Source organism: Branchiostoma lanceolatum, chromosome 10 (genome assembly GCF_035083965.1).
Source record: "Branchiostoma lanceolatum isolate klBraLanc5 chromosome 10, klBraLanc5.hap2, whole genome shotgun sequence".
NCBI lineage: Eukaryota > Metazoa > Chordata > Leptocardii > Amphioxiformes > Branchiostomatidae > Branchiostoma > Branchiostoma lanceolatum.
The window spans coordinates 2,734,526-2,746,400 of record NC_089731.1 but is presented as its reverse complement, the minus strand read 5'-3'; the positions used below and the strand labels follow the sequence as shown (position 1 = coordinate 2,746,400).

The 11,875-nt window shown below is 44.2% G+C and overlaps 2 protein-coding genes across 2 annotated transcripts; both read left to right on the top strand.

The window, feature by feature from the left end:
- The first annotated feature begins 26 nt into the window (after positions 1–26).
- LOC136443076 (uncharacterized) lies at positions 27–2,461 on the top strand. Its single transcript, XM_066440142.1, has 2 exons — positions 27–156; positions 2,144–2,461. The coding sequence occupies exons 1-2, from the start codon at positions 49–51 to the stop codon at positions 2,453–2,455; spliced, it is 420 nt and encodes a 139-aa protein (XP_066296239.1). The 5' UTR covers positions 27–48; the 3' UTR covers positions 2,456–2,461.
- Positions 2,462–2,699: 238 nt separating this feature from the next.
- Positions 2,700–11,783, top strand: LOC136443074 (F-box/WD repeat-containing protein sel-10-like). The gene is made up of 11 exons (XM_066440141.1): positions 2,700–2,814; positions 3,479–3,659; positions 4,232–4,382; positions 4,977–5,098; positions 5,574–5,672; positions 5,907–5,993; positions 6,528–6,616; positions 7,050–7,269; positions 7,779–7,904; positions 8,190–8,346; positions 8,719–11,783. Exons 1-11 carry the CDS (start codon positions 2,773–2,775, stop codon positions 8,885–8,887), a joined length of 1,443 nt encoding a protein of 480 aa, XP_066296238.1. The 5' UTR covers positions 2,700–2,772; the 3' UTR covers positions 8,888–11,783.
- The last annotated feature ends 92 nt before the right edge of the window (positions 11,784–11,875 follow it).

Genomic DNA, 11,875 nt, shown 5'->3' with positions numbered 1-11,875 from the left:
AAGGGAGTTTTTATTTATAACCCCAATCAGTCAGTGGAGCATTCCAAGATGGCGACGGGTCTGGATGGGGAAATCCGCAAGCTCCGCAAAAAGCTGCGACAAATCGAGAATCTGGAGCGGATGGACCGAGATCTGACCGAAGACGAGGAAACGAAGGTTTGTCTCGGGATTCTAGAGATTCTGCGGGCCTGAAATATCCACAGGGCGTGCGGGTACGCCCTTTCATGGGCCCGACGCCCAGCCCAACGCCAAGGTTGTGATGCGGTCATGTCGCAGTTGTATTTATAAATTCTGGCTGTCGTAACGTTTTAACGTCGCCCAAAGAGCCTTAAATTTTTCCCAACCCGTCTGGGAGGTAGCAGGACTCTGGCGTCACTTGTAATTACGTTTCTGACGATTTCCGCGAAGGGGCTTCATGAATAATTTCCCGGTCAATCCATCAAAACAACGACGTCTGTGCGTCCTGGGATGGGAAAATTTATCTTCAAATTTCGGAAGATTTGATTCCCTCTGATAGTGATCCTAATTCACTTACACCCCGGTCTCTGCAACGTTGCATACACGCCGAAAAAGATATATCTTAATCGACGTCATGGAATAAGATCCTGACAAAGGTTGCATTCCGCTGCTGCTGTAACGTCTGACCTCACATTCTAAGAGCGGTCTAAACTGGAGCAGTCCTACCTGACCGAAAATTCTACTCTACTCTACTCTACTCACATAACCCAATTTAGCGTCGTCCTCAGGGGACACCTTACACCTAATCTCCAAGCAGATGCAAGGATCCGGCGCACTCGTTTATTCAGCAAGCATTCAGGAGTCAGGATTGCATTCTCTGTTCCTGCAAGATGTAGTACTGTTTTCTAGCATTGTATAGTTGGAGAAAAAAACATACGTAGAATGCAGAGAATGAGCCGGATTCTTACATCTGCTTGGAGATTACATTGCGGTGACATCAGCCATGCCTAACCTTGGACATCACTGCATTTATTTATACTTACTCAGATGGAGACCAACAGTTAAACATAACATCTGGTAATGTGGTGTGTAGACTTGGCTGACTTCTAAAAACACATGATAGCAGGGTTTTTGTAGGAAAAAATTGCAAGGGAGCGGAGCGCTCAAAGGGATGGTGTGGAAGGGAGAAGAGAAGTACTGGTTAAGATTGGGCCATTTTAAGGCTTCTTGTGGTGTAAAGTTATTGTCACAGATCAACAGATGAAGACTGTGGCCCCATGTCATGACTTAGGAGCATCTCTGGTCAATCAGAATTTAACGCTTGTCAGAAGATCTGTTCCCCAGGGTACTAGTAAGGGGGGGGGGGGGGGTGCCCCCCTCCCTTGGCCAGGGCATGGGGTTGCAGCACACTTAAGCTTGTTCCACTCTTTAGAATCAGATCTATAGAAAAAGCCTGGTAATAGCAAAGAGAGCAGAATCTAAACATGTGTATATGCATGTGTGTATTGTACTAGCATTATCAGATCTGGTGAACAGGATGCAGGTTATTGATTTTGAAATACAGTACTTACTGCTACTAGAATCTGGTGTCCCTGGTTGAGTCATCCCAGTGTTCACTCCTCTCAGTCAATCAATCAATTGATGAGTCATGAATTCATTCTTTTAATCATTCAAATGAATTGTTTTTACTGAAACCAAATGATATTCTTTCTATTATCATTGATTATTATCATCTTTAGAAATAATTGCTATCATTATCATTGATCACTCCTTTCTTTCTTTCCGAAATGCTATATTTCATGGAATTTTCTGGAAGCATTTTCTTACTTCTGTAACCTAAAGTGTAACTGTAAGTGTGCAAACTTGGCATGGATTAGGATTATTTCTGGTCCTCACTGGTTTGTCTGTTTTGTTTCATTATTATATTTGCTGTCTACAGTCTGAATACCTGTTCTGTCACACTTCTCACCTGTCCAATGTGTAACTAGTCTTATCTTTCACCTGTGTAAGTATCTTAGTAAGAGGTTTGTGATCCAAGAGATCCAGGTGTTCCTTGTGTGAATCATCATCTCTCACCTTGATCTGACAGGGGTATCACATGTTACCTGTTGTCTAACCTGTGCAGGTAGCTTAGAGGTGAGATCTGAGAGATCCAGGTGTGAATTATTTTCTCTCACCTGTGCAGGTATCTAAGAGGTTTGAGCTCCGAGAGAAGCTGCACGAGCTGCTGGCCCAGCTGCCCAAGAACAGCGCCAAGGTCAGACCGGAGGAGTCGCAGGCCGTGCTGTTCACCTCCGAGAGCTGCAGCCGGTCGTCCACCACGGAAACCATCCAGGCGGAGGTCTCCGTAGAGATGAAGAGACAACTGGAGGAAACACAGAACGGAGAAGTAAAGGTACGGAACAGTTTGTTTGTTTGTTTGTTTGTGTGCTGTTCACCTCCGAGAGCTGCAGCCGGTCGTCCACCACGGAAACCATCCAGGCGGAGGTCTCCGTAGAGATGAAGAGACAACTGGAGGAAACACAGAATGGAGAAGTGCAGGTATGGACTGACTGTATGTTTGTTTGTCTGTGTGTTTGTTTGATTAAGGGATGACTGGAGGAAACACAGAACAGAGAAGTTCAGGTACGGAACAGTTTGTTTGTCTGTCTGTCTGTCTGTCTAAAGAAGGGATGACTGGAGGAAACACAGAACGGAGAAGTAAAGGTACGGAACAGTTTGTTTGTTTGTTTGTTTGTCTGTGTGCTGTTCACCTCCGAGAGCTGCAGCCGGTCGTCCACCACAGAAACCATCCAGGCGGAGGTCTCCGTCGAGATGAAGAGACAACTGGAGGAAACACAGAACGGAGAAGTAAAGGTCAGGAACAGTTTGTTTGTTTGTTTACGTGATGTTGTTCACCTCCGAGAGCTGCAGCCGGTCGTCAACCACGGAAACCATCCAGGCGGAGGTCTCCGTAGAGATGAAGAGACAACTGGAGGAAACACAGAACGGAGAAGTAAAGGTACGGAACAGTTTGTTTGTTTGTTTGTTTACGTGATGTTGTTCACCTCCGAGAGCTGCAGCCGGTCGTCAACCACGGAAACCATCCAGGCGGAGGTCTCCGTAGAGATGAAGAGACAACTGGAGGAAACACAGAACGGAGAAGTAAAGGTCAGGAACAGTTTGTTTGTTTGTTTACGTGATGTTGTTCACCTCCGAGAGCTGCAGCCGGTCGTCAACCACGGAAACCATCCAGGCGGAGGTCTCCGTAGAGATGAAGAGACAACTGGAGGAAACACAGAACGGAGAAGTGCAGGTAGGGACTGACTGTATGTTTGTTTGTCTGTCTGTCTGTCTGTTTGATTAAGGGATGACTGGAAGAGACACAGAGCAGAGAAGTGCAGGTACACAGCAGTTAAATTGTCTGCTGAAGTAGCCTTAAGGCAGCAAATTTGTACTGGATTAGGCAGCAGCAGGGTGAAGGTCAAAGATCGAGTCAGCAGGTTACCAGAAATCAATCTCTGGTGTTTTTCCCCCTTAGACTGAGAGTGAGGCTGCGGGTGATGCTGACCTTGAGGGTACAGCCGACAGCACGACCCAGCCGGCCAAGGCTCAGAAGGTCACCCCTGCCGCCGCAGATGGGGCAACCCCAACAGCAGGCCCAGCCACACCCACAGAGCCTGCAGCACCCTCACAGAAAACAGCCAAAACAGCAGCACAAGGTACAACAGTGGGGATACAAATGTACACTTGGCTTCTAAACAGAGGAAGAGAGGTGCTGTGCCCTCATGCTTTAACCATGTGCCCCCTTACCCTGGGATTGGAGCATCCTAGGATGATGTGGCCTCAGTATTCAACTGTGATCTAACAGTAATTTCCCCCCTTGATTAACCTTAGAATGCCCAATTTAAATTGAAATTCTCCAGAAGCTGAACCCCTATACACACAATGCATGTGCTATACGATGTATTGTTAGTGGAGGAACATATTTCCAAGAGTTTCCCATTTACATGTACTTGCAGTGAGTTGCTAAGAATCTTTGGTCTTCATCAGACAGGTATATAAAAGTCATTTGCTTCATTACTACATTAACCCCACAATTTTTGCTATGATTGTTATTTAACTTTTACTGTTAGCTGTTTATTGTTGTTTGTTTATTGTTGTTTAATGCTGTTTCCAGATGCCCCACAGCCGAAGACGCCCGAAGAGAAGAAGCAGGCCCGACAGCGGCAGATATATAGAAGTTATTTACTTCAGTACCTATTTATTGTCGTTTGTTTATTGCTGTTTCCAGATGCCCCACAGCCGAAGACGCCAGAAGAGAAGAAGCAGGCCCGCCAGCGGCAGATGTGGCGCGGGATGCGATTCTCCGTCAGTCTGCTGAAGGGTCACGAGGACGTGGTGACCTCCGTCAGCGCCGATGGGTCACTGCTGGTCACCGGCAGGTCAGTGTTCTGCAGTAACCTTTCACCTTTGTCACTGCTGGTCACTGGCAGGTCAGTGTCCTGCAGTAACCTTTAGCACTCTGAAGTAGCTGTTTGGCACCCTATTCCCTATTGGTTACAGACTTAGGCAGCAGGGAGAAGGTAAACTTTTTCACCACTGGCATGTCAATGTCCTACAGTAACCTTTTCCCTTTGTCACTACTTGTCAGAAACAGGTCATTATCCTGTGGTAAACTTTAACCTTTGTCACTGCTGGTCACCGGCAGGTCAGTGTCCTGCAGTAGCCTTTCAATAGATAACAAAGTTCTTTGTACACAACCAGTACATAATCACCTGCCAATGTTTCAGTCGACTGTCTGTCACCTTCCTCAGGGCAATACTAACTGGTTCTACTTCACACTGCAACTAGGTGGATTATCAGGGTTGTTTATGTCAGAAAATCTACCCCAGTCATGAACAATACTGTAGGACAAAAATACGTATTTGCAGTGATTTCACAATGGAGAAGTGCTGCAAAAGTAAAAGTACTGCAAAGATTTACAGTAGAATTTGATATTGTTTCACTATAACATTTTTGTTTCTGTTTTACTGCAGCCGAGACACGACAGTGAAGGTGTGGGACATGAAGAAGGCGACAGAGAAGCGCAGTCTGGGCGGGCACACGGGGACAGTCACCTCCGTCATCCTGCTGTCACCCGACGAGAGCAGACGCCTCAGTAAGTCACCTGTAGGGGGTGGGGGTGCAGGGGTGGGGGGTGGGGGAGTCTGGGCAGGCACACGGGGACGGTCACCTCCGTCATACTGCTGTCACCCGACGAGAGCAGACGCCTCAGTAAGTCTCACTGTAGGAAGAGGGGTGAGGGAGGAGGTATTGTGGTTTGGTTGGTTGGTTTGTTTTTGATTGTAAGTTTGGACGAGAGCAGACGCCTCAGTAAGTCTCACTATAAGGGCTAGGGTTCTCTCCAGAGAATGATGGTGTGAGAGGTAAAAATGCCACAAGGAAGGTTCTATTGTAAAGTATCAAAAGAACACTTCGCAGGGCTTAATTGTGATGTAACCTGCTGCCACTGTTCACTTGCAAAGCTGGTATATGTTTCACAAAGATAGATTATGCCAAAAGGATAATGAAAAGGTCATTCCTTTATTTCGTAGTTTGAAATGTCTGACAATGATAGTCTTCCTTGTTCGCAGGTCTTCTGTACGATCTGTTCTCTGACTGGTCGGAGAAAGACAGGCTCGTGATCAGTGGTTCCACGGACTGCTCCATCAGACTGTGGTCCATTGGAAGAGGTAAGAACAAGGAATTCAATGTCAGCATTACTTGTTTTTCCCACGTAGGCAGACAACATGTCTGACAGTGTTTGTGTGTGTGTGTGCGTATGTGTTTGGAGTTTTAGTGTGTGTTCTGTGTGTGTGTGTGTATCTATGTATGTACATGTATATGTATGTGTGTGTGTGTTATCATGTGTGTCTGTGTGTAAGTTTGTGTACATGTGTAACTGACTCTATCCTGTGTTTCCCCAGGTTGTGACTTCAGGTCCATCTACACCTACAGCTCCGTCCAGAGTCTGTGTTACTCCGAGGAGGAAGGACTCATCATCTCAGGGTCAGGTAAGGACACACCTTATATGGTCATGTTTGGAGTCAGGTCATGCCTTATATAGCCATATTTGGAGTCAGGGTCAGGTAAGGACACAGGCCTTACACAGCCATGTATAACCATTGTTCCGATGAACTCTCACTACTTGTTTCACCATTGAGAGCATTTCAGCTTTCCTACTAGATTCTCCTCTAGCTCACATCATTGCATAGTCCAAAACCAGCCTCAAAGTCCATTTACAGCAACAGCTGCTTTCCACAGACTGAAACATTTTGAATTCTCTCTGAAATACATCCCACAAGTATTCAAAATCTCACGTTCACTGCCATCTCCTGTCATGGTCATCTTCAATCCTCCACTAATGTAGTGTAGTGCCCAGAAGTGGTCTGTTCTAAGCAATTTCCAATGAGCAAACTCATTAGAAAATCTATGGAGTGATTTTGATTTGTTGAAGGGTCTTGATCATCTTCACTTGATCATCTTCATGGAAGGTTCTTTCCTGCCACTATGTGTTCTTATCGTCATGTTGACCTGTTGTGTTTCAGACGGCGGGAAGATTCAGGTCTGGGATTCAGAGAGCAGAAGTAACGTCCAGTCCATCCGGGGACACAACACATCTGTTACATGTCTACAGGTCAGTAGGGTTTATATTATAACAAACAAATAAACAACACATGTGCACCTGTGATCTGTGCAACTGTATTACAGGTGGAAGGGATCCATGTGGTAAATGTGTGTAAGGCTGGTATGTACATTAAAAATTTTACATGTTAGTGTGTTTAACATGTGTTACTATGTTGCAATTGTAGGTGGAGGGAACCCATGTTGTAAGTGTGTGTGAGGCTGATGTATGTACATGTACATGTATGTAAGTGTGTTGAACTAAGTTACTGTATTACAGGTGAAAGGAATCCATGTGGTGAGTGTGTGTAAGACTGGTGTACAAATGATTGTGTTACTATGTTACAGGGGGGATTGTACCCACGTGGTAAGTTGAAGCTTGTGTAGGATTATGTACATGTTACATGACTTTGTAGTATGTTTAACATGTGTTAACTATGTTGCAGGGGGAAGGAACCCACGTGGTGAGTGTGTGCGAGGAAGGCATTGTGAAGGTCTGGGAGATCCGTGAGCAGAACCTGCATGTGGTCTACGTGAACGAGAGCGTGAAATGCGACCCTCCTGGCCCGCTGAAGGCGAGACCTATCCTCTCGCTCGCGTACGCCAACAACAAGATTTACTACGGCGACGACGGAACCAACATCAAGGTCCTGGACTGGAAGTCTGGTAAGCTCTCCATTGGGCAGTTCGGATATGTATCAATCAAAAATGTTCATAGTGACCTCTAAGACTTCTTTTTTCTTTTTACATCAGTTTTTATTGATTTTTCATATAACCAACAGAAAACAAAAGAAAAAACAAACTGTATGGCACATAAGTCAAACAAACAGTCACTAAATAACGTATACACCATAATCTGCACGAAACCCATAGAAAGTAAAAAACAATAATGTGCAATTTATCTTAACAAAAACTTTTGAGTCAAACCTCTTCTTTGTGGTCCCTCAAGCAATGATTTTCGTCGACGGCCAAGCATCAAGTTTGTGTGTTTTAGCCAAGCACACTGGGTCATCCCTACTCTCAATAAGTGCTGACTAGTCTTGTTGTAACTTGTGTTTTGCAGGAACAGTGCAGAAGCTGCCAAATCACAACATTGGGGCCTGCTAGGGATTAGTGTTGTTGTAACTTGTGTTGTTGTATCTTGACCATGTGTTGTTGTAACTTGTGTTTTGCAGGAACGGTGCAGAAGCTGCCGAACCACCTGCGAGGGTTTGGGTCCACCGACAGCATGGTCGCTGTGGAGGGAACACTGCTGGTCAGCTCGGGTTACGACCTGGACACTGGCATTGGATATCTCAATGGTACGTTTGAAACACTAGTACTCAACTGGATAGCTTATCTTGACATGACCTTGACATGACCTGTTTGACCTTCAGATAACCTGTATGACCTCGACCTTGACAGGACCTGTATGTCTTTGACCTGTTTGACCTTGACATGACCTATTTGACCTTACCCCTCATTGTGCAGCCTGCCCAGTGGCGAGTACCTGGCTTCCTAGTGTGATGACGAGGCCTGGAGACTAGCCTTTTAACCTTCAGTTGACCTGTTTGACCTTGATATGACCTTATGACCTTGCCCCTCAGTGCGCAGCCTGCCCAGTGGCGAGTACCTGGCTTCCCTGTGTGATGACGAGGCGGGGAGACTGACCTGTGTGACGCACACGAAAGTCACCAACCGGCATCGCTTCGTCACGGGAGGGAGCGAACTGTTGGTCTGGGACCAGGCACTGCCGACTGAGAGGTTAGTTGTACTAGATTGATAATTGTACTAGACTGATAGTTGTACTAGATCGGTTTACCTTTTTGAAAATGGCCATGTCTGCTAGAGTTTCTCAAGGCAGCAGGGTTCTTTGCCTTTGCAGTAGCTTCATTCAAAAACCCTCCACTCAAATGATACCCTGCTGCCCTAGAGGCCTTTACTGCAACCTTAATGTTAAAAACCGTCCACATGAATGTGTCTGGGGCCTTACTGTGACCAAAATTTACCAAAAAAAAACTCTACATATTGAATAAGTCCCTACAGCAATAGTACTTGTCCTCATGAATAACTCCATGCTGTACCTTGGGCCTTTACTGTGACTTGATAAAAAGAAACCTCCACTTGTTCTTCCAGAGAGGTGATTGCTGCCCACTACGAGGAGACGTTCGCGGGGCCGGTCGAACACTCCGAGGACGAGAGCGATGAGGAAGAGGACGGGAAGGAGGACATCGAGATGGGGCGGCGGAGGCGGCATAGCAGCGCGCAGCTCGCACAGGATGCCTCCTGGTGCACTGTCATGTGATTTATAGCCAATCAGGATGCCTCCTGGTGCACAGTCATGTGATCCACAGCCAATCAGGATGCGTCTTGGTTCACAGTCTGTGATTCACAGCCATTTTGAATGCATCCTGAAGTGGTGCATGGTCATGTGATCTATAGCCTATCAGGATGCATCCAGGTTGTAGCCAATCAGGATGTGTCCTGGTCATGTGATTCACAGCCAATCAGGATGTATACTGGTGCATGGTCATGTGATTTACAGCCAATCAGGATGCATCCTGGTGCATGGTCATGTGATCTTCAGCCAATCATTGTGCATCGTTCTGTGTGAACATGTGATCCCATCAGGCCAATCAGGAAGCTTCCTGCTTTTGTGATCACATGATCCATAGCCAATCAATCCTGTGGATTCTGTTTTTGCTCTACAGACGTCCTACAGACAAATCCTTGTGTTCCACTCATTCGTTCTCTGCAGGAATGACTCACAGTAAACAAGACTGGAGACTAAGGGGGATGGTTGTTATCTATTTCTGCTGTTTTAGACTATGTGAGAAGTCGCTTGAGAGACACAGGGGCTAGCTTAGTTCAAAATACTCCAAGCCCCAAAAGTTAAACTGTAGCAGTTTAGAAAAAGGATTGGAGAAAGAGCAGAGATGCAAGCAATTCAATATGATATAAAGTCTTCTGTATATTACTGTATTTGTTACTTGTCACATTCTCTGCTGCAATTTTTAAGCTTTCTACTTTTCTGACAAGTTTTTGTACAGTTTATGTAAAATTGGTGCAAAACAGCATCAATAGACTGTTTAAGATAACTTTGCTGTAAAGCTGGCATGATGTTTTAGTAATGTTTTATTGAAATTAATGATTTTGTTTAGAGAGTGATAGGGAAGATTGTATGTCTGGTACGTACTAAAAGTGTGCTCATGATGGGTCTCCCTCTATTTGTGTTCACATTCGTCTTTTCTTTTTTCGTTGTCCTAGGATTTTTATCAACAGAACCAGTTGTAGACAAGGATCTGTTGCCTTTTCCGTCAAAACACAGCAGACGTTTTGTACGAATACGAACAAGCATCACATCCATTCGCCAAAAATAGTTACTCAAGCAACTGGATAAAATTTTGAAACAGACGTTTCAGACAGCATTGAATGCTATCTTTTGTCAGTGACTAAGGAAAGATCTAGCAGAGCTAGGTTTTATGGCAAAACTCGCTATAAAACCTATTCTGCCCGATCTTTCCTTAGTCACTGACGAAAGATAGCGGATGCTGTCTGAAATGTCTTGACTGTTTCAAAATTTTATCCAGTTGCTCATCAATGAGTAACTATTTTTGGCATATCTTATTACCTGGATGTCTAACCCTCATCAACGCATCACATTCATTACTGTCCCAAGGGTGTCCTCAGCCTTTTGACAAATGTCACAGGGAACATGTGGACTTACCAACCCTTTCAGCGATGTGCAAATTGGGATTCGAACCACAAACCGTGTGAGATTGTTGACATTACCTGTATGACCTTGAGATAACCTGTATGACCTTGATATGACCTGTTTGACCTTGACATGACCTGTATGTCTTTGACCTGTTTGACCTTGACATGACATGACTTGACATGACCTCTTACGAAATACTCTCAGGGTTTGGTCTGTTCTAAAAATGAAGTTTGACTGTGAGTTGAGAGGATGATTTGAGAAAAAATGAGGGAAAACTATAGCCAGACAGACCTTTTTTTTACAAACTTTCTGTTAAGAGTCTTTCAGAGTCTGGCTCGCCCATTGTATGTATCGGATGCAAAAGTAATTGAGGAAGGAGCTAATGCTAACGTAATTGATAACACAGTTTTTAAGATACAGTATGATTATTGCTGTCATGTGTTGTACATAAATGTATGCAGCAACTCTAATTATTCGATCGCTAAATGGGCAAATGCACCAAATGATTAATATGCAATTTTTAGGGTAGAATCGACGAACCGAGAAGTTGGCATTTAGACTTGCAACATGAAACTATTCAAGGCAATACTTATTTATGATTCTAGCATGAATCATACTTATTATATATAATCAGAATCAATTTGAATGTATGACACTTTCTATCAGTAGTCGATTTTGCTTGCAGATGAGATGTTTTTACATAGTTCAAGAAGATGTACTTTGGGTATGACTCACAGTACAAATAGTAAAGGGAACAGTAGAATGAATGCCGGATACAATTGTGGCAAAGTCAGGACTTCTCCAGTTCGATAAGCACATGTCAGATTATAGATTAGATTGAAGAGCGCGGAATTAGAGCAAGTTACTTGACCAATCTCAGCCATCAAACAACTTCAGCATTTCAGCCAATAAGAGAGAAGATCCCAAACAAGCTTTCATTTTGCATTATTTTCTGCAGTTGAATGGAATTTTGCTTGGCTGTAGGATTGGTCTGTTGCTTACTCGGTTAGGTCTATGCAGGACCTTAGATAACTATTGGATCAAATACTTCATAATATATAGAAAATGTCGAGAGCTAATGTCAGTCACTAGGGCTAGCGAGAATGTTTGTTTTTTTGCTTACCGTTACTGCTCTGCATTTAAGAGTTGGATAAAACTAAGGTATCGAAAATGATACAGAACTAAGATTTTTAGACAAAGCCCATGTATTCTACCAATAACAAAGACTCTACTTCTAGAAAGACGCCTTGAGAACAACCATGGCAGTCTTTATGAATGGAATTTCTATGCTTCAGTAATTGTAAGTTGTTTTGTAGATTGTACATTTGCCTAAATGCCCAGAGCTTCCACCTATACTATAGCACAGTGGTACGTGTGTTGTGACTTTGTGCAATACTATCATATAACCATGAACTCATGTGTATATCATGTTATGTGCGTGAGCCTGTCTCTTGATTAAAGAAACCAATTGTTACATTTCTGAGACATCTGCCTCTTTGGTGATATTAGGATGTCAAGTTGGTCACGTGGCAAGGTAGTATTCTGGTTGGTGTCAATGATTAAGAATGCAAACGT